The sequence below is a fragment of the Bombina bombina genome, chromosome 3 (assembly GCF_027579735.1).
Source record: "Bombina bombina isolate aBomBom1 chromosome 3, aBomBom1.pri, whole genome shotgun sequence".
NCBI lineage: Eukaryota > Metazoa > Chordata > Amphibia > Anura > Bombinatoridae > Bombina > Bombina bombina.
Window position 1 is genome coordinate 650,896,967 of NC_069501.1, and position 26,392 is coordinate 650,923,358.

A 26,392-nucleotide genomic window follows, 5' to 3' on the forward strand; every position below is an offset into this window, starting at 1 on the left:
GTAAGCATAAATTTCTTTTACAAAGATATGACGAGTCCACGGATTTAATCCTTACTTGTGGGATATTAACCTCCTGCTAACAGGAAGTGGCAAAGAGCACCACAGCAGAGCTGTATATATATAGCCCCTCCCCTTCCCTTCCCCCTCCACCCCCAGTCATTCTCTTTGCCTGTGTTATACTAGGAAGACATGGTAAAGTGAGGTGTTATTTTTAGTTTCTTCAATCAAGAAGTTTTTTATTTTAAATGGTACCGGTGCATACTATTTTCCTCAGGGGGATATGGAAGAAGATTTCTGCCCTGAGGTTTGAGGATCTTAGCATTTGTAACTAAGATCCACGCTGGTTCCCACAAGACTTCTGAAGGTAACCATGAGACATCTTCAGTGTGGAGACTGGTTTCATGCTACAAGCAGCATTAAGGTATGTGCAGCCTTTTTTTCTGAGGAGACTTGGTGTATCTGAACTGGCTGGCATTATTTCCCTGTACGGGAATGGGGTAAGCAGTTAAACCTATTTTGATAAGAGGGGTCTTACTGGAGTCCTTATTTTATATTTATCATTAGTTGATATTTGGGCATTATGTGACATGAGAGACAATATAAAAAACGATGGGGGTTTTTTTTGGCACTTAAAACTTATTGGTTTTATGCTTGAGGGTTATATTGTGTGTGTATTTTTACTTTAGTGCAAAACTGCATTTCCATGTGGTGGTGTTTGGGCCTACTCTGACTTTTGACCTTAAGGGGCGGAGCCTATTTTGGCGCAATTTCTTCAGGCTTAGCAGCAGCAAACAGTCACTCGGTGGCTCCTGCACTGTTTAGCTGGTCTGAAGGGTTGGAAACTTGATTTGAAGTACCCTGGAGGCAGGTAGGCGCCACAGCAGGACTGTGGCGAGGTGCAGAGTGTATTTTTATCTATCTTTTGACTACATGTTGATATAAGTACTTCTAAAGCCTTATTTCTGCCCTTGCTTCTGGGTGCAGTAATTTTTGGATTAACCAACGATATTAAGTTAAATTTGGGAATAATTTAACGTTTTTTGTGCATTTTGGGAAAAATTGTTCACTTTTCTTAAAAGCACAGTACACATTTTTTCTAATGTTTATTTTATGCTATAAATAAGTGTTTAAACGACTTTTGTGGTATTACTAGTCTGTTCAACATGTCTGACATTCTCATTGTTCTATGTGTTTAGAAGCTATTGTGTAACTTTTGTACTAAAAGGGCTTTACAATGTAAAAAGCATATTTTAAATAAAGTAAGTGTGCCTAGGGATGATTCTCATTCTGAAGAGAATCAGGATATGCCATCCAATTCTCCCCAAGTGTCACAACCTTTCATGCCCACACAAGCGACGCCTAGTACTTCTAGTGTGTCTAATTCCTTTACTCTGCAGGAGATGGCTGCAGTTATGTCAACTACCCTTACAGAGGTATTGTCTAAATTACCAGTGTTGCAGGGTAAACGCAGTAGGTCAAGTATTAATGTAAATACGGAATCCTCTGATGCTTTATTAGCTATTTCCGATGTTCCCTCACAGTGCTCTGAGTTGGGGATCAGGGAATTACTGTCTGAGGGTGAAATTTTTGATTCAGGAAATGTTTTGCCTCAGACAGATTTGGATGCTATGTCATTTAAATTTAAGCTTGAACACCTCCGCCTGTTACTTAGGGAGGTTTTAGCGACTTTGGATGATTGTGATCCTATTGTGATTGCTCCAGAGAAATGATGTAAAATGGATAAATATTTGGAAGTTCCTACTTACACTGATGTTTTTCCGGTTCCTAAGAGAATTTCAGAAATTATTATTAAGGAATGGGATAGACCAGGTATACCGTTTTCTCCCTCTCCTAATTTTAAGAAAATGTTTCCTATATCAGATACCATTCGGGACTCATGGCAAACGGTCCCTAAGGTAGAGGGAGCTATATCTTCCCTAGCTAAGCGTACTACTATACCCATTGAGGATAGTTTTGCTTTCAAGGATCCTACGGATAAGAAATTAGAGGGTCTACTAAAGAAATTATTTGTTAATCAGGGATTTCTTTTACAACCTACAGTTTTCGTTGTTCCAGTAACTACTGCAGCAGCTTTTCGGTTTGAGGCTCTAGAAGAGTCTCTTAAGGTTGAGAATCCATTAGATGACATTCTAGATAGTATTAAGGCTCTTAAGCTAGCTAATTCTTTTATTACTGATGCTGCTTTTCAAATTGCTAAATTAGCGGCAAAAAATGCAGGATTTGCTATTTTAGCACGTGGAGCATTGTGGCTCAAATCTTGGTCTGCTGATGTGTCATCAAAACATAAGCTTTTAGCGATTTCCTTTAAAGGTAAGACCCTTTTTGGGCCAGAATTGAAGGAGATCATTTCTGATATTACAGGAGGTATGGGCCATGCCCTACCTCATGATAGGTCCGTTAAAATGAGGGGTAAACAGAATAATTTTCGTTTCTTTCGGAACTTTAAAGGAGGACCCCCCGCTTCTTATTCTTCCACAAAGCAGCATGAAAGGGTGGCCCCCCATCTGGGACCGGATCTAGTAGGGGGCAGACTTTCTTTCTTTGCTCAGGCTTGGGCAAGAGATGTTCAGGATTCCTGGGCACTAGAAATAGTGACCCACGGTTATCAATTGTAATGCAAGGATTTTCTCCCAAGAGGGAGATTTCATCTTTCAAGATTATCTGCAAACCAGATAAAGAGAGAGGCGTTCTTACGCTGTGTAAAAGACCTTTTTACTATGGGAGTAATCTGTCCTGTTTCAAAATTGGAACAGGGACAGGGGTTTTACTCAAACCTATTTGTGGTCCCCAGAAAAGAGGGAACGTTCAGACCCATTTTGGACCTCAAGTGTCTAAACAAATTTCTAAGAGTTCCATCATTAAAGATGGAGACAATTCAAACTATTTTGCCAATGATCCAGGAGGGTCAATATGACTACCGTAGATTTGAAGGATGCTTACCTTCATATTCCAATCCACAAAGATCATCATCGGTTTCTAAGGTTTGCCTTCTTAGACAAACATTATCAGTTTGTGGCTCTTCATTTCGGATTGGCCACAGCACCCAGAATCTTCACAAAGGTTCTAGGGTCTCTTTTGGCGATTCTCAGACTGCAAGGGATAGCGGTGGCGCCTTATCTGGACGATATTCTGATTCAGGCATCAACATATCATCTGACAAAATCTCACACAGACACACTGTCTTTTCTGAGAACTCACGGCTGGAAGGTGAACATAGAGAAGAGTTCACTTGTTCCACAGACAAGGGTTCCTTTCTTGGGAACTCTGATAGACTCGGTAGCCATGAAAGTATTTCTGACGGAGGTCAGAAAATCAAAGATTTTGAATGCTTGCCGAGCACTTCTGTCCATTCATCGGCCATCAGTGGCTCAGTGTATGGAGGTAATCGGATTAATGGTAGCGGCAAAGGACAATGTTCCGATTGCTCGCTTTCATCTCAGACCACTGCAACTGTGCATTCTCGGTCAGTGGAATGGGGATTTTGCGGATTTATCTCCAAAGATAATTCTGGATCAAGAGACCAGAAACTCACTTCTTTGGTCGCCGGATCATCTGTCCCAAGGGACTTGTTTCCGCAGACCCTTGTGGGTGATAGTGACAACAGATGCCAGCCTTCTGGGCTGGGGTGCAGTTTGGAACTCCCTGAAGGCTCAGGGTGTTTGGACTCAGGTGGAGTCTCTACTTACAATCAATACAATCAATAATCAATATTCTGGAACTGAGAGCAATATTCAATGCGCTTCAGGCATGGCCTCAGTTGGCTTCGGCCAAATTCATCAGATTCCAGTCGGACAACATAACGACTGTGGCATATGTCAATCATTAGGGGGGAACAAGGAGTTCCTTAGCGATGATAAAAGTATCCAAGATAATCAGTTGGGCAGAGGCCCACTCTTGTCATCTGTTAGTGATCTAAATCCCAGGGGTACAGAACTGGGAAGCAGATTTTCTAAGTCGACAGAGTTTTAATCCGGGGGAGTGGGAACTTCACCCGGAGGTATTTGCCTCATTGATTCTCAGATGGGGCAGACCGGAATTGGATTTGAAGGCATCTTGTCAGAATGCCAAGCTTCCAAGATACGAATCCCGGTCAAGGGATCCTCAGGCCGAACTGATAGATGCCTTGGCAGTACCTTGGTTGTTCAGCCTAGCTTATGTGTTTCCGCCGTTTCCTCTCCTCCCACGCGTCATTGCTTGAATCAAACAGGAGAGAGCTTCAGTGATCCTGATAGCGCCTGTGTGGCCACGCAGGACTTGGTATGCGGATCTAGCAAGACATGTCCTCTCTGCCACCGTGGAAACTTCCGTTGAGACAGGACCTTCTCATTCAAGGTCCTTTCCAACATCCAAATCTAATTTCTCTGCAACTGACTGCGTGAAGATTGAACGCTTGATTTTATCAAAGCGAGGATTCTCTGATTCAGTTATCAATACTTTGATACAGGCTAGAAAACCTGTCACTAGAAAGATCTATCATAAGATATGGAGTAAATATCTTTATTGGTGTGAATCCAAGGGTTACTCATGGAGTAAAGTTAGGATTCCTAGGATTTTGTCTTTTCTCCAAGAACGATTGGAGAAAGGGTTATCGGCAAGTTCCTTAAAGGCACAAATTTCAGCTTTGTCAATTCTGTTTCACAAACGTTTGGCAAATGTATCAGATGTTCAGTCTTTTTTTCAGGCTCTATCTAGAATAAAGCCTGTACTATGTAGACCTATTACTCCTCCCTGGAGTTGGAATTTAGTTCTTCGAGTTCTGCAAGGGGTTCCGTTTGAACCCATGCATTCCATAGATATTATACTATTATCTTGGAAAGTTCTGTTTTTGGTTGCTATTTCTTCTACTCGAAGAATTTCTGAGCTTTCAGCATTACATCATTACAGTGTGATTCGACTTATCTCATATTTCATTCTCATAAGGTGGTTTTACGTATCAAACCTGGGTTCCTTCCTAAGGTTGTTCTTCTAAGAAGGAGCGTCTGTTACATAACTTGGACGTGGTCTGTGCCTTAAAGTTTTACTTACAGGCAACTAAGGATTTCTGTCAATCATCTTCATTATTCATTGTTTATTCTGGAAAGCGTAGGGGTCAGAAAGCTACGGCTACCTCTCTTTCTTTTTGGCTGAGAAGTATCATCCGCCTGGCATATGAGACTGCTGGACAGCAGCCTCCTGAAAGAATTACGGCTCATTCTACTAGGGCTGTGGCTTCCACATGGGCTTTTAAAAACGATGCATCTGTGGAACAGATTTGTAAAACTGTGACTTGGTCGTCCCTTCACACTTTTCCAAATTTTACCAATTTGATACTTTTGCTTCTTCTGAGGCTATCTTTGGGAGAAAGGTTCTTCAAGCAGTGGTGCCTTCCGTTTAGGTTCCTGTCTTGTCCTATTGCTTTGGTATTAGTTTCCTACAAGTATGGATGAAATCTGTGGACTCGTCATATCTTTGTAAAAGAAAACTAAATGTATGCTTACCTGATAAATTACTTTCTTTTACGATATGACGAGTCCACGGCCCTCCCTGTTATTTTAAGACAGGTTTATTTTATTTTTTGAACACTTCAGTCACCTCTGCACCTTTTTAGCCTTTCCTTTTCTCTTCCTATATCCTTCGGCCGAATGACTGAGGGTGGAGAGGAAGGGGAGGGGCTATATATACAGCTCTGCTGTGGTGCTCTTTGCCACTTCCTGTTAGTAGGAGGTTAATATCCCACAAGTAAGGATGAAATCCGTGGACTCGTCATATCGTAAAAGAAAGTAATTTATCAGGTAAGCATAAATTTAGTTTTTGTTTTTCAAAAGCGATTCACGGGCGCGCTGTCTTGTCACAGCGCGCCCGATCGTGCTCTGGTCTGGTAGCGGGAGCCAGCAACATTTGGTTCAATAGCGCGATCAGGCGCGCTGTGATTAGACAGCGTGCCTGTGAACTGCTTTTGAAAAAGCTGACCAGATTAGAAGAACCTGGAAAGGAGACCAGGTAAGTGCAGCTTTGAGAGCGAAAATCTTTTATTTTTTATTTTTTTTATTTAAAAAGAAATCTCTCACTGAGATAATGTTATATAGTTCTGCACTATGTGGAAAATTATATAACAATTTTTAAGTTTACTGTCCCTTTAAGACCCTTGGGTGTTGGAAACAATTTTGCAGTGGTTCCAAATAGGCTTTTGATGAAAACCTCAAGAAATATTCCTCCTGTCTTGCGTTCCATTAGATCCCTTAAAGGCTCAAGCCTTTCGGGCTTGTGTAAAGGACTTGCAAACAATGAGAGTAATTTCCCCTGTTCCATATTCAGAAATGAACAAGCTTCGGAAAGCATCAACTTTCAAGATGTAGACAATTCACACTATATCCTTTAGTGCGGGAGGGTCAGTTTTTGTAGATGCCTAATTACATATCTCTATTCACAGGAGGCATTGTCAATTTGTGACACTTCCATTTGGTCTGGCAACAGTGCCCACAGCCTTTACAAAAGTTCAAGGAACTTTTCTGACTGTGGTACAAGTTCAGGGAATTTCTATAGTTCCATTTCTGGACAATGTTTATTCACAATTGGTTCTTTAGCTGCTTCACAGTCAAAGATCCCTTTAACTAATCAGACATCACTGGCCTCTCCACAATACTGCTTTAGCAGTGAAATGGAGACTGAAGATCTGTCTCGGAAGATGAGACACTCTTTAACATGGTGGCAAACTCACCAATCCCTTGTCCAAGGGGCCTCTCTTCTCCAGCCAGCGTGGGTAGTCATCACCATAGACACCAGCCTGGCAGATTGGAATGCAATCTGGGGTCTCAAAGAATTAATTTCTTTCATGATGGTGAGAGTCCATGAGTACTTTTTTTGCACTAAATTTCCCCGTTTTCTCATTCCTTCTTCTCTGTATTCCTCCTTTTACTTGGCCATATGTATGACTGAGGGTTTTAGGGAGAGTGAGAGGGATTAAAGCTCTGGTATGTATTTTTTTTTGGGGGGGGTGGGTTTTGCCGCCTCCTAGTGAACTGGAGTGTAATCCCACGTGATCCCCATGTGATGAATTGTGGACTCTCACCATCATGAAAGGTGTATTAATCAGGTAGACATAAAAAAAATATTTTCTTGCGTTTGCTATGTGATTTTGTATGGCAAAAATCAACCTTGCATGTGTATAAATACTATAACTGTTTTCTTAATCTTTCTTACAGTCTACTTTTTATTTTCTTTAAAAATTTCTTTGTGTAAGGTTGCCTGGCTTGATAAAATTGACAGGCGCTATGCTTGGATAAAACGTCAGCTGGTGGATTATGAAGAAAAGTATAGCCGCATGTTTCCAGTGGATTGGTGCATGACTGAGCGCATTGCTGTTGAGTTTTGTCACATAACAAGGTAAACTACACAATGTTTTATCAAAAATTCAATCTAATAATAAAGTTTATTCAAATATACAGGCCTCACTTAAGTGAATTTTTTTTTTTTTTATTCAACTTTACTTTGATAGTTACTGCTTTTGTCAGAAGACACATAATGCTTATCTCTTTGCTGAAACCTCAAGATGTTGCAGTTATTTTTTGATGTTATTTCTATAAATACTATACAGTGTGTTCACGATCTGGATATTTGTCTTTAAGTTAAGTGTTATTGTTGTGACAATTTGTTTTATCAATATTGTGAGAACTCTTATTTCACACAGGAATTCCAGAGAAAGAAGTCATGATCTGAAGTTGATTTCATTTTCCAAAGCACTTTACTTGGTATCAGATAGTTTGAGTATTTTCCAGAAAACTGTTTTACGTAGTTACGGAAGTAAAAACAATTCTGGCTACATCTGGCTACATCTAGTCTGTTATCTTCTGAACCATTTATTAAAGGGACACTGTATTTAAACAGTTTATTTTATCTATTTGATAGAGCAACAGCTTTGTTGCTTTTTTTAAATTATTTATTTATAAAAAATATGAAGTATTAATGCCGTTATATCAGTTATTTACTTCCTATTAACACTCATTGGCTGATAGGTACATCTTGTTGAAGATCATTGGTTGATAGTATTTCTTGCCAATTATCATTGGCTGATAGGTACTTCATGTTAATGATCACTGGTTGAAAGGTATTTCCTGCTAATGCACATGGAGTATCAATATGGCATTTAACCATTCGCTTTAAGTGAACAACTGATGTTGATATATTAATTTGAATTTAAATGGATAGTAAACATTGACTGAGTTATTACATAATTCTGTGCTCTGTCTAAAATTATGTAACACGAGGAAAGCCTTTGGTTTTAAAATACACAATTAGAAAGCTAAAACTTTACAGATTCCCCCCGCCCCCAACTTACTATAGCACGGACGCCCAATCACTCTATTCAACTATATGTAGCCTTTCTTACACTAGATGAAGCAGCCGACAGGTTTACCTAGCACGGGCGCGCTCTACATTTAGTTGAATGGAGCGATAGGGTGCTTTGTGATTATGTAATATCTTGGTTAATGTTTACTGGCCCTTTTTAAATGTTCAGGCAATATATGCATGTGTTTAAAAGCTGTTTAAATGCCCATGTGTTTATAATGCCCTGGGATAATTTACGGCACCATACATGGGCTACAGAAAATAAAGTTAATACATTACTTAAAAAGGGGAAAACGTAGAATTAGACAGCACAAGTAAGAAGAGCTTACAATCTACGTATATTTAGGTGGTTGCTGTGCAGAAAATAGCAACTTTGTGTCATGCATAATAGTAGTATGCTAGTATTTATTTCTTTGTCAATCTTAAAGGGACACTAAACCCAATTTTTTTTTCTTTTGTGATTCAGATAGAGCATGCACTTTTAATCAACTTTCTAATTTACTCCTATTATCAAATGTTCTTCATTCTCTTTGTATCTTTATTTGAAAAGCAAGAATGTAAGTTTAAATGCCGGCCCATTTTTTTGTGAACAACCTAGGTTGTTCTTGCTGATTGGTGGATTAATTTAACCAACCAATAAACAAGTTCTGTCCAGGGTCTGAACCAAAAAATAGCTTAGATGCCTTCTTTTTCAAATAAAGATTGCAAGAGAACGAATAAAAATTGATAATAGGAGTAAATTAGAAAGTTGCTTAAAATTGCATGTTCTATCTGAATCATGAAAGAAAAAATTGGGTTCAGTATCCCTTTAATGCTTGGAATACATTATTCACTAAAAACTCACAGGAAGGAAAATATTGTGTTCACAAATGAAAACGAACACGTGTGGCCTTTTTACCTCAGTGTAAGATTTTTCTCTTAGTGAAAGGATTACAATGTGAAAGACCTTGAGCTCACCAAACTATTTTCTTCAGTAATTTAGTGGCACTTTCTGTGCCGAACTGACTCCAGGAAAAAGGAAAGAAATCCCTAGAGATGAAAACGCTTTACACCTGTCATTGTTCTCTCATTAATGAGAACTTCACTTGCTGCCAAAGCTTTGTTCTTGTAATTCATGTTCTGGCTGAATACCCCATCATGGGTTGTACCCTGAACTCCTCACCTTTCCAAAAACACATTTCCTTGCCCAATCCTGACAGTAAAACTAAAGACTAAAACGCTAAAGTGGAAAAGTAGCCTCAGCTCTAGCATTATGGAATAGCAATTGGTTTTGTATGCTTTCAGAACTGAATAAATTGCCATGTCAAAAACATTATTTGTTATTTGAAAGTCCTAAACACAGGCACTTACATTCCCTGTGCGTTTAATACATTTTTATTTTTTATTTAATTGTTAGTTATTTATTATTTTATCATAAGCTATTAAAAAGTCTTGATAGAGTTAAACAAAAATAAATATATTTGGTAGCTTCTAAACAAATATATTGTCATTCTCTGGGTGTCAATAAAAATGTTTTAAAGTAATAACTAGTATTAGTTATTTATTAATTATACTATAAACCGTTATTTGAAAGCCTTTATACAATCAAACATAAGGGTGTGCTAACTTCTAAGAAAATGTAGTTGTTTTTTTTCTCTATCAATAAAAATAATTATGTTGCTCCACAGCTTATAAAACATTAATAGTTTGAAATGTTTAAATTACACTGTATTATCTGTATTTAGTGAAAGAAAAAAGTTGAATGTATGATGTGAGGATTTAAGGTTACACTCATAACAAATTTGCTGGCCTGACATCATAGTGCTTGGTTTCATGGACTGCAGTTTTAGTATATAATAAACTTTTAATTGTTGATAGATATGATGTATGTACAGTTGCAAGAAAAAGTATGTGAACCCTTTCGAATGATATGGATTTCTGCACAAATTGGTCATAAAATGTGATCTGATCATCATCTAAGTCACAACTCTAGACAATCACAGTCTGCTTAAACTAATAACACACAAAGAATGAAATGTTGCCATGTTTTTATTGAACACACCATGTAAACATTCACAGTGCAGGTGGAAAAAGTATGTGAACCCCTAGACTAATGACATCTCCAAGAGCTAATTGGAGTGAGATGTCAGCCAACTGGAGTCCAATCAATGAGATGAGATTGGAGGTGTTGGTTACAGCTGTTCTGCCCTATAAAACACACACATACCAGTTCTGGGTTTGCTTTTCACAAGAAGCATTGCCTGATGTGAATGATGCCTCGCACAAAAGAGCTCTCAGAAGACCTACGATTAAGAATTGTTGACTTGCATAAAGCTGGAAAGGGTTATAAAAGTATCTCCAAAAGCCTTGCTGTTCATCAGTCCACGGTAAGACAAATTGTCTATAAATGGAGAAAGTTCAGCACTGCTGCTACTCTCCCTAGAAGTGGCCGTCCTGTAAAGATGACTGCAAGAGCACAGCGCAGACTGCTCAATGAGGTGAAGAATCCTAGAGTGTCAGCTAAAGACTTACAAAAGTCACTAGCAAATGCTAACATCCCTGTTAGCGAATCTACAATACATAAAACACTAAACAAGAATGGATTTCATGGGAGGATACCACAGAGGAAGCCACTGCTGTCCAAACAAAACATTGCTGCACGTTTACAGTTTGCACAAGAGCACCTGGATGCTCTACAGCAGTACTGGCAAAATATTCTGTGGACAGATGAAACCAAAGTTGAGTTGTTTGGAAGAAACACACAACACTATGTGTGGTGAAAAAGTGGCACAGCACACCAACATCAAAACCTCATCCCAACTGTGAAGTATGGTGGTGGGGGCATCATGGTTTGGGGCTGCTTTGCTGCGTCAGGGCCTGGACGGATTGCTATCATCGAAGGAAAAATGAATTCCCAAGTTTATCAAGACATTTTGCAGGAGAACTTAAGGCCTTCTGTCTACCAGCTGAAGCTCAACAGAAGATGGGTGTTGCAACAGGACAATGACCCAAAGTATAGAAGTAAATCAACAACAGAATGGCTTAAACAGAAGAAAATACGCCTTCTGAAGTGGCCCAGTCAGAGTCCTGACCTCAACCCGATTGAGATGCTGTGGCATGACCTCAAGAAAGCTATTCACACCAGACATCCCAAGAATATTGCTGAACTGAAATGGTTCTGTAAAGAGGAATGGTCAAGAATTACTCCTGACCTTTGTGCACGTCTGATCTGCAACTACAGGAAACGTTTGGTTGAAGTTATTGCTACCAAAGGAGGTTCAACCAGTTATTAAATCCAAGGGTTCACATACTTTTTCCACCTGCACTGTGAATGTTTACATGGTGTGTTCAATAAAAACACGGCAACATTTCATACTTTGTGTGTTATTAGTTTAAGCAGACTGTGATTGTCTATTGTTGTGACTTAGATGATGATCAGATCACATTTTATGACCAATTTGTGCAGAAGTCCATATAATTCCAAAGGGTTCACATACTTTTTGTTGCAACTGTATATATATATATATATATATATATATATATATATATATATATATATATATATATATATATATAATTTAAAAATAAATTAATGTTAATGGTTCTTTCTTTCCTAAAATATGGAGAGTCCACAACGTCATCAATTACTATTGGGAAGGAGGCAAAGAGCACCACAGTCAATGGAGGAGGTGAAGTTCTGGTGTCTGAATAAAATTGGATTTTTTTCACTACAAGCAAGATTTTTTGGGTCTAGCCGTAGTCCACGTAAATCTCTTCAGTAGGGTAGTGGTGGCTTTAAAGCAGTTAGGAACTTTGTAAGGTAGGCCTTGCTGTTTTTTCCGAACATGTTGCTGCCCTAGTATAGAAAGCCAGCGTAGGTTTACTCTGTTCATTCTTTCTCTTGTTAAGTGTATCCAGTCCACGGATCATCCATTACTTATGGGATATTCTCCTTCCCAACAGGAAGTTGCAAGAGATCACCCATAGCAGAGTTGCTATATAGCTCCTCCCCTCACTGCCATATCCAGTCATTCTCTTGCAAGTCTCAACATAGAAGGAGGTCCGCGAGAGAAGTGGTGTTTTATACTTAATTTATTTCTTCAATCAAAAGTTTGTTATTTTTAAATGGCACCGGAGTGTGCTGTTTTTCTCTCAGGCAGTATTTGGAAGAAGAATCTGCCTCCGTTTTTCTATGATCTTAGCAGAAGTAACTAAGATCCACTGGCTGTTTTCTCACACATTCTGAGGAGTGAGGTAAACTTCAGATGGGGGACAGCGTGCGGGTTTTCCTGCAAATGAGGTATGTGCAGTAAAATATTTTTCTAAGGAATGGAATTGACTAAGAAAATGCTGCTGTTACCAAATTAATGTAAGTAAAGCCTTAATGCAGTGAAAGCGACTGTTAGCAGGCTTATTAATGTATGTGCAGTAAAACAATTTTCTAAGGAATGGAATTGACTAAGAAAATGCTGCTGTTACCAAATTAATATAAGTAAAGCCTTAATGCAGTGAAAGCGACTGTTAGCAGGCTTATTAATGTATGTGCAGTAAAGTAATTTTCTAAGGAATGGAATTGACTATGAAAATGCTGCTGATACTGAAATAATCTAATTTAAGCCTTAATGCAGGGAAAGCAAGACAGGCTTATTAATAGAGATACATACTCTTTGAAAGAAGGTTGTTTTAAAAACGTTTGCTGGCATGTTTAATCGTTTTTTTGAGGTACATTGGTGATAAGGTTTATAGGGGCATAATTTTTCCACATGGCTGGCTTAATTTCTGCATTGCAACAGTTAACTGAGGTTTCCCACTGTTGTAATATGAGTGGGAGGGATCTAATGTAGAGCCTTTTTGCACAGTTAAATTTACAAAATGAATCATCCAGATTCCCTCAGCAGTCCTTTGAATACTACAGGACATCTCTAAAGGGCTAAAAAGACTTCCAAAATCGTTTATAGGGAAGGTAATCCACAGCTCAGCTGTGGCAGTTTTGTTGTACCTGTTAAAAAACGTCTATGTCATTTTTTTTATCTGTTTTTTGCATTAAGGGGTTAATCATCCATTTGCAAGTGGGTGCAATGCTCTGTGAACTTATTACATATACTGTAAAAATTTCGTTTGATTTACTGCCTTTTTACAATGTTTTTCAAATGCTGACAAAATTTGTTTCTCTTAAAGGCACAGTAACGTTTTTTATATTTGCTTGTTAACTTGATTTAAAGTGTTTTCCAAGCTTACTAGTCTCATTATTAGTCTGTTCTAACATGTCTGACATAGAGGAAGCTCTGTGTTCATTATGTTTAAAAGCCATGGTGGAACCCCATTTTAGAATGTGTACCAGATGTACTGATTTCATGTTAAACAATAAAGATAATTTTTTTGTCTTTAAAAACATTATCACCAGAGGATTCTGTCGAGGGGGAAGTTATGCCGACTAACTCTCCCCACGTGTCAGACCCTTTGACTCCCGCTTTAGGGACTCACGCTCAAATGGCGCCAAGTGGTTCAAGGGCGCCCATATCGTTTATTTTATCGGAGGTTTCTGTCGAGGGGGAAGTTATGCCGTCTAACTCTCCCCACGTGTCAGACTCTTCGACTCCCGCTCCAGGGATTCACGCTCAAATGGCGCCTAGTACATCAAGGGTGCTTATAGCGTTTATTTTACAAGACATGGCGAAAGTTATGAATAATACTCTGGAAGCGGTATTAGTCAGACTACCTGAAATTAAAGGAAAGCGAGATAGCTCTGGGGATAGATACAGAGCATACAGATGCGTCAAGAACCATGTCTGTTACTGCCTCACTATATGCAGTGGGTCATATTTGTGATTCAGGGGAGATTTAACCTGATTCCGATATTTCTATATTTAAAATTTATGCTTAAGATCCTCCACTTGTTGCTCATGGAGGTTTTAGCAGCTCTGAATGACTGGTTTACAATTACAGTGCTAGAAATTGTGTAGACTGAATAGATACTATACAGTGCCGGTGTGTACTGATGTTTCTTTCAATACCTAAAGAGGTTTACAGAAATTATTAATAAGGAATGGGATAGACCAGGTGTGCCGTTCTCTTCCCCTCCTATTTTTAGAAAACTGTTTCTAACAGATGCCACCACACGGGACTTATGGCAGACGGTCCCTAAGGCAGAGAGAAGAGTTTCTACTCTAGCTAAGCCTATCACTATCCCTGTCGAGGACAGTTGTGCTTTTTTAGAAAATGTTTATTCAACAAGGTTTTATCCTGTAGCCCCTTGCATGCATTGCTTTTGTCACTGCTGCTGCAGCGTTTCTGGTTTGAGTCTCTGGTTGAGGCTTTACAGGTAGCGACTCCATTGAATGAATACTTGACAAGCTTAGAGCACTTAAGCTAGCCAATTCTTTTTTTTCTGATGCCTTGTTTTCTTTTGACTAAACTAACGGCTAAGAATTCTGTTTTTACTATGCTGGCGCGCACAGCGCTAGGGCTTATATTATGGTCAGCTGTCGTGACTTTAATAAATAAGCTACTTAACTCCCTTTCAAGGGGCAGACCCTATTCGGGCCTGGTTTGAAGGAGATTATTACTAATATCACTGGAGGAAAAGGTAATGCCCTTCCTCAGGAACAAACTCCAAGACGGTCTGGTGACAACCAGACCTGGAACAAAGATAAGCAGGCCAAGGAGCCTGCTGCTGCCTCTAAGACAGCAGGTAGAACGGCTCCCTATCCGGTAACGGATCCTGTAGGGGGCAGACTTTCATCTTTCGCCCAGGCGTGGACGTGAGAGAGAGGCCCAGGATCCCTGGGCATTGGAAATTATACAGAGATATCTTCTGGATTTCAAAGCTTCCCCCAAAGAAGGGGAGATTTCACCTTTCACAATTATCTGCAAACCAGATAAAGAAAGAGGCATTCTTACACTGTGTACGAGACCCATCCAGTTCCAGGGGAGGAACAGGGATAGAGTTTTTACTCAAATCTGTTTGTGGTTCCCAAGGAGAGGGAACCTTCAAATCTATTTTGGATTTAAAGATCTTAAACAAATTCCTCAGAATTCCATCATTTAAGTTGGAAACTATTCGTACCATCTTAACTATGATCCAGGAGAGTCAATAGAGGGCTACAATGGATTTGAAGGATGCTTATCCTCACATTACGATGCAGAAAGATTACCATCGGTTTTTCAGGTTGCCTTTTTAAACAGGCATTACCAGTTTTGTAGTTCTTTCCTTTAGGGTTAACTACAGCCCCAAGAATCTTTATAGAGGTTCTGGGGTCACTTTGGCAGTCCTTAGGCCGTTGGGCATAGAAGTGGCCCCTTATTTAGACGACATCCTGATACAGGCGTCAAACATCCAAGTTGCCAAGTCTCATACGGACGTAGTACTGGCATTTCTGAGATCGCATGGGTGGAAAAGTGAACAGGAAGAGTTCTCTATCCCCAATCTCAAGGGTTTCCCTCCTAGGGATTCTGATAGATTTTGTAGAAATGAAAATTTACCTGACGGAGTCCAGGTTGTCAAAGTTTCTAAATTTCTGTTGTGTTCTTCATTCCATCCGCGCCCATTGGTGGCTCAGTATATGAATGTAATTGGCTTAATGGTAGCGGCAAGGGACATAGTACCGTTTGCACGCCTTCATTTCAGACCGCTGCAACTATGCAGACTCAGTCAGAGGAACGGGGATTACACAGATTTGTTCTCCTGTTAAATCTGGACCAAGAGACCAGAGATTCTCTTCTCTGGGGACTATCTCGGGTCCATCTGTCCAAGGGTATGACTTTCCGCAGGTCAGATGGGACAATTGTTACAACAGATACCAGCCTTTTAGGTTGGGATACAGTCTGGAACTCCCTGAAGGCTCAGGGATAGTGGACTCAGGAGGAGACCCTCCTTCTAAGGTATATTCTGTAACTAGGAGCGGTATTCCATGCTCTTCAGACTTGGCCTCAGTTAGCAACTCTGAGGTACATCATTTTTCAGTCGGACAATATCACGGCTGTGGCTTACATCATCCATCAAGGGGGAACATAGTTTCCTAGCGATGTTAGCAGTCTTAAAATAATTCACGGGACAGAGACTCTCTTGTCTGTCAGCTATCCATATCCCAGGTGTTGAGAACTGGGAGGCGGATTTTCTAAGTCGTCAGACTTTTCATCTGGAGGAGTGGGATCCCCTCCGGAGGTGTTTACACAAGATCAAGCAGGAGAGTGCTTTGGTGTTTTTGGCAGCGCCTGCGTGGCCATGCAGGACCTGGTATACAGATCTGGTGGACATGTCATCCTTTCCACCACGGTCTCTGTTTTCTGAGACAGGACCCTCTACCTCAGGGTCTTTTCAACCATCTAAATATAACTAATCTGAGATGGACTACCTGGAGACTGAACGCTTGATGTTATCAAAGCATGACTTCTCCGAGTCAGTCATTGTTACCTTAATACAGGCATGAAATCCTGTCTCTAGGAAAATTAACATAGATATGGTGTAAATATCTTATTGTTATGAATCCAAGGGTTACTCATGGAGTAAATTCGGGATTCCAAGGATATTATCTTTTCTCCATGATTATTTTGAGAAAAGGGTTGTCAGCTAGTTCCTTAAAAGGACAAATTTCTACTCTGTCTATTCTTTTGCACAAGCGTCTGGCAGGTATTCTAGATGTTTCAGGCATTTGGTCAGGCTTTGGTTAGAACCAAGCCTGTGTTTAAAACTGTTGCTCCGCCATCGAGCTTAAACCTGGTTCTTAAGGTTCTTCAAGGAGTTCCGTTTGAACCTTTTCATTCCATAGATGTCAAACTTTCATCTTGGAAAGTTCCTTTTTGGTAGCTATTTCCTCGGCTCGTAGTCTCCGAGTTATCTGCGTTACAATGTGATTCTCCTTATCTGGTCCTCCATACGGATAAGGTGGTCCTGTGTACCAACCTGGGGTTTTACCTAAGGTGGTATCTAACAAGAATATCACTCAAGAAATTGTTGTTCCATTCTTGTACCCTAATCCTTCTTCAAAGAAGGAACGTCTATTACCCTATTGGGACGTGGTTCGTGCTTTAAAGTTTTACTTACAAGCTACTACAGATCTTCATCAAACATTCACCTTGTTTGTTGTCTATTCTGGTCAGAAGAGAGGTCAAAGACTTCAGCAACCTCTCTGTCTTTTGGTTTAAAAAAAAAAAAAAAAAAAAGCATAATTCATTTAGCTTAGGAGACTGCTGGACAGCAGCCTCCTGAAGGGATTACAGCTCATTCTACTAGAGCTGTGGTTTTCACTTGGACCTTTTTAAAAATGAGGCTTCTGTTGAACAGATTTACAAGACGGAGTCTTGGTCTGCGTTTTATACTTTTTCAAATTTAACAAATTTGATTCTTTGCTTCTTCGGAGGCTATTTTTGGGAGAGAGGGTTTTTATAGGCAGTGGTAACTTCCGTTTAAGCACCTGCCTTGTCCCTCCCATCATCCGTGTACTTTAGCTTTGGTATTGGTATCCCATAAGTAATGGATGATCCGTGGACTGGATACACTTAACAAGAGAAAACATAATTTATGCTTACCTGCTAAATTTATTTCTCTTGTAGTGTATCCAGTCCACGGCCCGCCCTGTCCTTTTTAAGGCAGGTAATTTTTTTCAGATAATAAGTTTTCTTCTGCTACTCAGATTTCCCTCTCTCATAAGTTTGATGAGGAGGATACGTCTGTAGCTTCTGAGGGTGAAATCTCAGATTCAGGCAGTATAATTCCTTCAAGCTTAAATCTGAAGGATACAACTTCAGCATTAGATGAACACCTTTGTGTTTTGTTAAAGGAGGTCTTGGCCTCTTTGGACTCCTGTTGTTGTCAACCCTAAGAAGTCTAGTAATCTTTATAAGTACTCCGATGTTCCTTCCTCTGTGGAGGTGTTTCCCATTCCGGACTGTGCAATGGAGATTATAGCACAGGAATGAGAGAAGCCAGGGATTCCTTTTTCCCCATCTCCTGTCTTTAAAAAAAAAAAATTCCGGTCGCTGACTCCATTAAAGATTTATGGCGCATGGTACCCAAGGTAGAAGCGGCCATTTCTACTCTGGCTAAGAGAACCACTATTCCTATAGAGGATAGTTGCTCTTTTAAGGATCCAATGGACAAAAAGCTTGAGGCATATTTGAAAAAGATGTATGTCCAGTAAGGTCTCCAATGGCAACCTGCAGTTTGTATTGCCACTGTGATAAGTGAGACTTCTTATTGGTTTGACGCCTTGTCTGATTCACTTCAGGAAGAGACTCCTCTGGAGGAGATCCAAGACAGAATTAAGTCTCTCAGACTAGCCAATTCATTTATTTTTGATGCTACCATGCAAATTATTAAACTGGGAGCCAAGATATCTGGCTTCGCAGTGCTAGCCCGCATGGCGTTGTGGTTGAAATCTTGGTCAGCTGATGTTATTTCTAAGTCTAAGCTTCTGGCGCTTCCTTACACGGGTAAGACCTTGTTTGGACCTGGTCTGGCAGAAATAATTTCTGTCACGGGTGGAAAGGGGTCTTTTCTGCCACAAGACAAGAAGAATAGACTTAAAGGAGGCTATGATTATGGCTCTCTAAGCCAAAACACGTAAGCCTAGTCCTGCGCCTGCTCTGGCACTGCTCTGTAAGGTGCTTCCCAGTGCCGCTTTTCTTTTAAAATGCTACAAATAAAGTCTACCATCTGATGAGTGGATCGTCTTCTTTTGTATGTATTGGACCTAAAGGACGCCATAGTAATTTTCGTTCCTTACGTAACTTCAGGGGAAAGTCTTCTTCCAAGCAGGAGCAGTCTAAGTCTTCTTGAAAACCCAATCTATCTTGGAGCAAGGGGAAACAATCTAAAAAACCTGCAGCTGAGTCTAATTCAGCATGGAGGGTTTGCCCCCAATCCGGGATCGGATCAAGGAGGTGGCAGACTTTCTCTGTTTTGTCAAGCTTGGATATGGGATGTCCCAGATCCTTGGGCTGTAGACATAGTATCTCAGGGTTACAGAATAGATTTCAAGACTTTTCCTCCCAGGGGCAGGTTCCACCTCTCAAGATTATCTGCAGACCAGATAAAAAGAGAGGCATTCTTGAAATGTGTTCAGGATCTTTCCTTCCTGGGAGTGATGGTTCCAGTTCCGGCAGAGGATCAGGGCCTAGGATTCTATTCCAATCTGTTTGTGGTTCCCAAAACAGAGGGAACTTTTTGACCTATTCTAAACTTGAAGTTTCTCAACAAGGTTTCTCAGAGTACAGTCCTTCAAAATGGAAACCATTCGTTCCATTCTACCTTTGGTCCAGGAGGGTCCGTTCATGACGACCATAGACCTGAAGGACGCATATCTTCATGTTCCCATCCACAAGGATCATCACAAATTCCTGAGATTCGCCTTTCTCAACAGACACTTTCAGTTTGTGGCTCTTCCGTTTGGTCTTGTCACAGCCCCCTGAATTTTCTCAAAGGTTCTGCGGGCTCTCTTGGCAGTGATCAGGTCCCAGAGAATTGCAGTGGCGCCCTACCTGGATGACATTTTGATTCAGGTGCCATCTTTTCAACAAGAAAACTGTCATACAGAGATCTTGTTGTCTTTTCTACGTTCCCACGGATGGAAAGTGTATCTGGAAAAGAGTTCCCTTGTTCCAGCTACAAGGGTAGTTTTGTTAGAGACAATAATATATTCCCGATCTATGAAGAGGTCAGAAAATCCAAAATTCTTCTTACCTCTCTCTGCAGTCTACTGTTCGGCCATCAGTGGCTCAGTGTATAGAGGTAATTAGTCTGATGGTCGCTTCCATGGACATCATTCCCTTTGCTCATTTTTATTTGAGAGCTCTGCAGTTATGCATGCTCAGTCAATGGAACAGGGACCATTCGGATCTGTCTCAGAGGATAGGTCTAGACCAGTTGACAAGAGACTCTCTTCTGTGGTGGATTTCTCAGGAGCATCTCTCTCAGGGCACATGCTTCAGGTGACCTTCCTGGGTGATTGTGACCATGGACGCCAGCCTGCTGGGCTGCGGAGCAGTCTGGGACTCGTTAAAGGCGCAGGGACTATGGACTCGGGAGGAGTCTGCTCTCCCGATAAACAAGTTGAGAGTGATTTTACAATGCTCTGATGGCTTGGCTTCAGTTGTCTTTAGCCCGGTTTATCAGGTTCCAGTCTGACAATATAACCTCAGTGGCTTACATCAACCACCAGGGAGGAACTAGTAGTTCCTTAGCGATGAAGGAGGTGGCTCGGATTGTGCAGTGGACGGAAGCTCACAGTTGTTGTCTATCTGCCATCCACATTCTAGGTGTGGACTACTGGGAAGCGGACTTCCTGAGCAGACAGACATTTCATCCCGGGAAGTAGGCACTCCATCCGGAAGTGTTCTCCAGGTTAACCCTCAAATGGGGGATGCCTGAGTTGGATCTGATGGCTTCTCGGCAGAACGCCAAACTTCCAAGGTATGGTTCAAGGTCATGAGATCCGCAGGCCACCCTGATAGATGCTCTGGCGGTTCCTTGGGATTTCAGTCTGGCATATCTTTTTCCTCCATTTGCTCTCCATCCACGTGTTGCCCGTATCAAACAGGAGAGAGCATCAGTAATTTTAATAGCTCTTGTGTGGCCTCGCAGGATCTGGTATGCTGACCTAGTGAAGATGTCTTCTCTTCCACCTTGGAGGTTGCTTCTGAGGAAGGACCTTCTAACTCAGGGTCCATTCCTTCATCCAAATCTCACTGCTCTGAAGCTGACTGCTTGGAGATTGAACGCTTAGTTCTGTCTAAGTGTGGTTTTTCTGAGTCGGTCATTGAGACTATGATTCAGACTTGGAAGCCTGTTACTAGAAAGATGTAAATACCTTTTATTGGTCTGAATTTAAGGGCTACTCTTGGATTTTGTCTTTTCTCCAGGAAGGTCTGGAGAAGGGATTTGCAGTCAGTTCTCTGAAGGGTCAGATTTCTGCATGATCTATTTTGTTGCACAAGCATCTGGCGGATGTGCCAGATGTTCAATCTTTTTGTCAGGCCCTGGTCAGAATCAGGCCTGTGTTTAAGTCTGTTGCTCCTCCTTGGAGCCTTAACCTTGTTCTTAAAGTTTTGCAGTAGGCTTCTTTGAACCATTGCATTCCATAGATATTAAGTTGTTATCTTGGAAGGTTTTGTTTCTTATGGCTATCTCTTCTGCTCGGAGAGTCTCGGAACTCTCGGCTTTGCAGTGTGATTTACCTTATCTTTCATGCTGATAAGGCGGTTCTTCTCACTAAGTTAGGTTTTCTTCCAAAAGTTGTTTCTGATAGAAATATTAATCAGGAAATTGTTAATTCTCTATGTCCTAATCCCTCTTCTAATAAGGAACGTTTGTTGCACAACTTGGATGTTGTGTATGCTTTAATATTTTATCTACAGGTGACTTAGGATTTTCGCCAGTCTTCTGCCTTGTTTGTTTCTCTGGAAAGCGTAAAGGTCAGAAAGCTACTGCTACTTCTCTTTCTCTCTGGTTGAGAAGTATTATTTGTTTTGCTTATGAGACTGCTGGTCAGTAGCTGCCTGAGAAAATTACAGCTCATTTCACGAGGGATGTCTCCTCTTCTTGGGTTTTTCAAAATGAAACTTCTGTGGAACTGATTTGCAAGGCTGCAACTTGGTCCTCTTTGCATACTTTTTCCTCAGCCATGGTTTCTTTTGGGAGAAAGGTTCAAGTGGTGGAGCCTTTGTTTAGGTCTGCCTGTCTTACTATCCCTCCCTAGTCATCTGTGTCCTCTAGCTTGGTATTGGTTCCCACTAGTAATTGATAATGTTGTGGACTCTCCATATCTTAGGAAAGAAAACAAGATTTATGCTTACCTGATAAATCTATTTATTTTCCGGATATGGACAGTCCACAACCCCATCCTTAAATTTTAAGTTATTTTTTACTAAACCTCAGGCAACTCTTCACCTTTGTGTTATTCTTTTTTCCCCATTTCCCTTCAGTAGAATGACTGGGGTTTATGGGTAGGGAAGTGACACTTTGCTCTTTGCCTCCTCCTGCTGGCCAGGAGTGATATTCCCAGTAGTAATTGATTATGTTGTGGACTTTCCATATCCGGAAAGCAATAGATTTGTCAGGTAAGCATAAATCTTGTTTTTAATGTGACTTTAAATGAAAACATAGGCGCTAGAGAATATTTTAAAGAAGATTATCATCAATGTGAAGCCACACAGTCATAAAGTTTCACCACACTTTTGTTAGACTTGAAAATGATTCATACAAAGATAACATTTTAAATTATCTCCAAAGTTGCCATTCCTGGTAGGGTTAGATTAAACTTCTAAACAGGGCACAGGTAGTATTTAAGGGCAAAAAGTCAATTTGGACCGGTGCTTAAGTAAATGCAATATGTATTAAATAAAAAGAGAAAAAAAGGTACTTATAATTAGCACTCTTGCCACAAATAACAGGTGATGAAACACAGAGGGGCCGCAATTAAAGAAAAACTGCCACTCACAATGTTAAGGAATAGGCAAAGATAATAAAGCTGTATCAGTATTAATGTCAAATGACGTACATTTATTTATTAGTAGTGTCAAAAATAATAAAACAAGTTACAACACACTAACAATAAAATGATGAATAGATGACACCATATCCTACAGTGTCCTGACTCCTAAATAAACAAGGACTACAGTTCATGAGAGGGGGGATAATTAACATTACCACAGTTCATCTCAGGGCAACAGGGTGGTTCATAAGCAATATTCTTGCAAGAAGAGCTCCTCAATAGGATACAGCTGTATTTCCAATAGTTGCTGAACAAATGTTCATTGAGTCTTTTTATTCTTTAAACCAAATAGGTGCCAACCTATAAGTTGAGCTTAGTGGTCAGGATGCTCCAAACAGCAATCACAAGTGGTGTTAAAGGCATGTACCAAGACACCACCAAATGGCTTTGAACTCACCTCATCTCTTAGCCCGAAGCTCCGATTTTTATGTGTCCGTGTGAGCTCTCCCCTTAAACTGCTAGCTAGAGCGGGATTAGCCACCGCAAATGCCAACAGCTAAGGTACAGGAGCACTACCACACAGCTCTACCATTCACAACAATCGGGCCCCTACGCGGTTTTCAATAAAGAGTCGGGTAGCAAATGAACTAGCCAATACATGCCTATACAAAGCCAGTGTGCGTACGTGCCAGAGCACCTCTCGTTAAAGCAGTCAGGATGTGTAGGATAGCTGATGTCAAGCCAACAATCGTTTCACCTTTCCGACAGGGCTGATAATTAAACTCAATCAGAACCACCTTAAAAGGCAACTGTGTGTTGCCTTTTCCTGGAAATCCAAATGGTGAATTTTCGTTCCTATGCGATATCGGATATTGTTGAAAAACATAGCAACTATGTTGTTCAGATCAAAAGTGTAACTTGTAATCTCAATATTAACCCCTTAATGACCACAGCACTTTTCCATTTTCTGTCCGTTTGGGACCAAGGCTATTTTTACATTTTTGCGGTGTTTGTGTTTAGCTGTAATTTTCCTCTTACTCATTTACTGTACCCACACATATTATATACCGTTTTTCTCGCCATTAAATGGACTTTCTAAAGATACCATTATTTTCATCATATCTTATAATTTACTATAAAAAAAATTATAAAATATGAGGAAATTTAAAAAAAAAAAACACTTTTTCTAACTTTGACCCCCATAATCTGTTACATATCTACAACCACCAAAAAACACCTATGCTAAATAGTTTCTAAATTTCTCCAACATAGGTGTGTCCGGTCCACGGCGTCATCCTTACTTGTGGGATATTCTCTTCCCCAACAGGAAATGGCAAAGAGCCCAGCAAAGCTGGTCACATGATCCCTCCTAGGCTCCGCCTACCCCAGTCATTCTCTTTGCCGTTGTACAGGCAACATCTCCACGGAGATGGCTTAGAGTTTTTTAGTGTTTAACTGTAGTTTTTCATTATTCAATCAAGAGTTTGTTATTTTCAAATAGTGCTGGTACGTACTATTTACTCAGAAACAGAAAAGAGATGAAGAATTCTGTTTGTATGAGGAAAATGATTTTAGCAACCGTAACTAAAATCCATGGCTGTTCCACACAGGACTGTTGAGAGCAATTAACTTCAGTTGGGGGAACAGTGTGCAGTCTCTTACTGCTTGAGGTATGACACATTCTAACAAGACGATGTAATGCTGGAAGCTGTCATTTTCCCTATGGGATCCGGTAAGCCATGTTTATTACGATTGTAAATAAGGGCTTCACAAGGGCTTATTTAAACTGTAGACTTTTTCTGGGCTAAATCGATTGATTATTAACACATATTTAGCCTTGAGGAATCATTTTATCTGGGTATTTTGATATAATAATATCGGCAGGCACTGTTTTAGACACCTTATTCTTTAGGGGCTTTCCCAAAGCATAGGCAGAGTCTCATTTTCGCGCCGGTGTTGCGCACTTGTTTTCTCCAACATAGGTGTGTCCGGTCCACGGCGTCATCCTTACTTGTGGGATATTCTCTTCCCCAACAGGAAATGGCAAAGAGCCCAGCAAAGCTGGTCACATGATCCCTCCTAGGCTCCGCCTACCCCAGTCATTCTCTTTGCCGTTGTACAGGCAACATCTCCACGGAGATGGCTTAGAGTTTTTTAGTGTTTAACTGTAGTTTTTCATTATTCAATCAAGAGTTTGTTATTTTCAAATAGTGCTGGTACGTACTATTTACTCAGAAACAGAAAAGAGATGAAGAATTCTGTTTGTATGAGGAAAATGATTTTAGCAACCGTAACTAAAATCCATGGCTGTTCCACACAGGACTGTTGAGAGCAATTAACTTCAGTTGGGGGAACAGTTTGCAGTCCCTTGCTGCTTGAGGTATGACACATTCTAACAAGACGATGTAATGCTGGAAGCTGTCATTTTCCCTATGGGATCCGGTAAGCCATGTTTATTACGATTGTAAATAAGGGCTTCACAAGGGCTTATTTAAACTGTAGACTTTTTCTGGGCTAAATCGATTGATTATTAACACATATTTAGCCTTGAGGAATCATTTTATCTGGGTATTTTGATATAATAATATCGGCAGGCACTGTTTTAGACACCTTATTCTTTAGGGGCTTTCCCAAAGCATAGGCAGAGTCTCATTTTCGCGCCGGTGTTGCGCACTTGTTTTTGAGAGGCATGGCATGCAGTCGCATGTGAGAGGAGCTCTGATACTTATAAAAGACTTCTGAAGGCGTCATTTGGTATCGTATTCCCCTTTGGGTTTGGTTGGGTCTCAGCAAAGCAGATACCAGGGACTGTAAAGGGGTTTAAAGCTTAAAACGGCTCCGGTTCCGTTATTTTAAGGGTTAAAGCTTCCAAAATTGGTGTGCAATATTTTCAAGGCTTTAAGACGCTGTGGTGAAAATTTGGTGAATTTTGAACAATTCCTTCATGTTTTTTCGCAATTGCAGTAATAAAGTGTGTTCAGTTTAAAATTTAAAGTGACAGTAACGGTTTTATTTTAAAACGTTTTTTGTACTTTCTGATCAAGTTTATGCCTGTTTAACATGTCTGAACTACCAGATAGACTGTGTTCTGAATGTGGGGAAGCCAGAATTCCTATTCATTTAAATAAATGTGATTTATGTGATAATGACAATGATGCCCAAGATGATTCCTCAAGTGAGGGGAGTAAGCATGGTACTGCATCATTCCCTCCTTCGTCTACACGAGTCTTGCCCACTCAGGAGGCCCCTAGTACATCTAGCGCGCCAATACTCCTTACTATGCAACAATTAACGGCTGTAATGGATAATTCTGTCAAAAACATTTTAGCCAAAATGAACCCTTGTCAGCGTAAGCGTGGCTGCTCTGTTTTAGTTACTGAAGAGCATGACGACGCTGATATTAATATCTCTGAAGGGCCCCTAACCCAATCTGAGGGGGCCAGGGAGGTTTTGTCTGAGGGAGAAATTACTGATTTAGGGAACATTTCTCAGCAGGCTGAATCTGATGTGATTACATTTAGATTTAAATTGGAACATCTCCGCATTTTGCTTAAGGAGGTATTATCCACTCTGGATGATTGTGAAAATTTAGTCATCCCAGAGAAACTATGTAAAATGGACAAGTTCCTAGAGGTGCC

General features: G+C 40.4%; 1 protein-coding gene across 1 annotated transcript in view; it reads left to right on the top strand.

The window, feature by feature from the left end:
- Positions 1–26,392, top strand: part of VPS53 (VPS53 subunit of GARP complex) — an 833,787-nt gene that overhangs the window by 419,656 nt on the left and 387,739 nt on the right. The window contains exon 10 of the mRNA XM_053707376.1: positions 7,241–7,383. Coding sequence (XP_053563351.1) covers positions 7,241–7,383 — 143 coding nt within the window. The remainder of the gene's footprint in view (positions 1–7,240; positions 7,384–26,392) is intronic.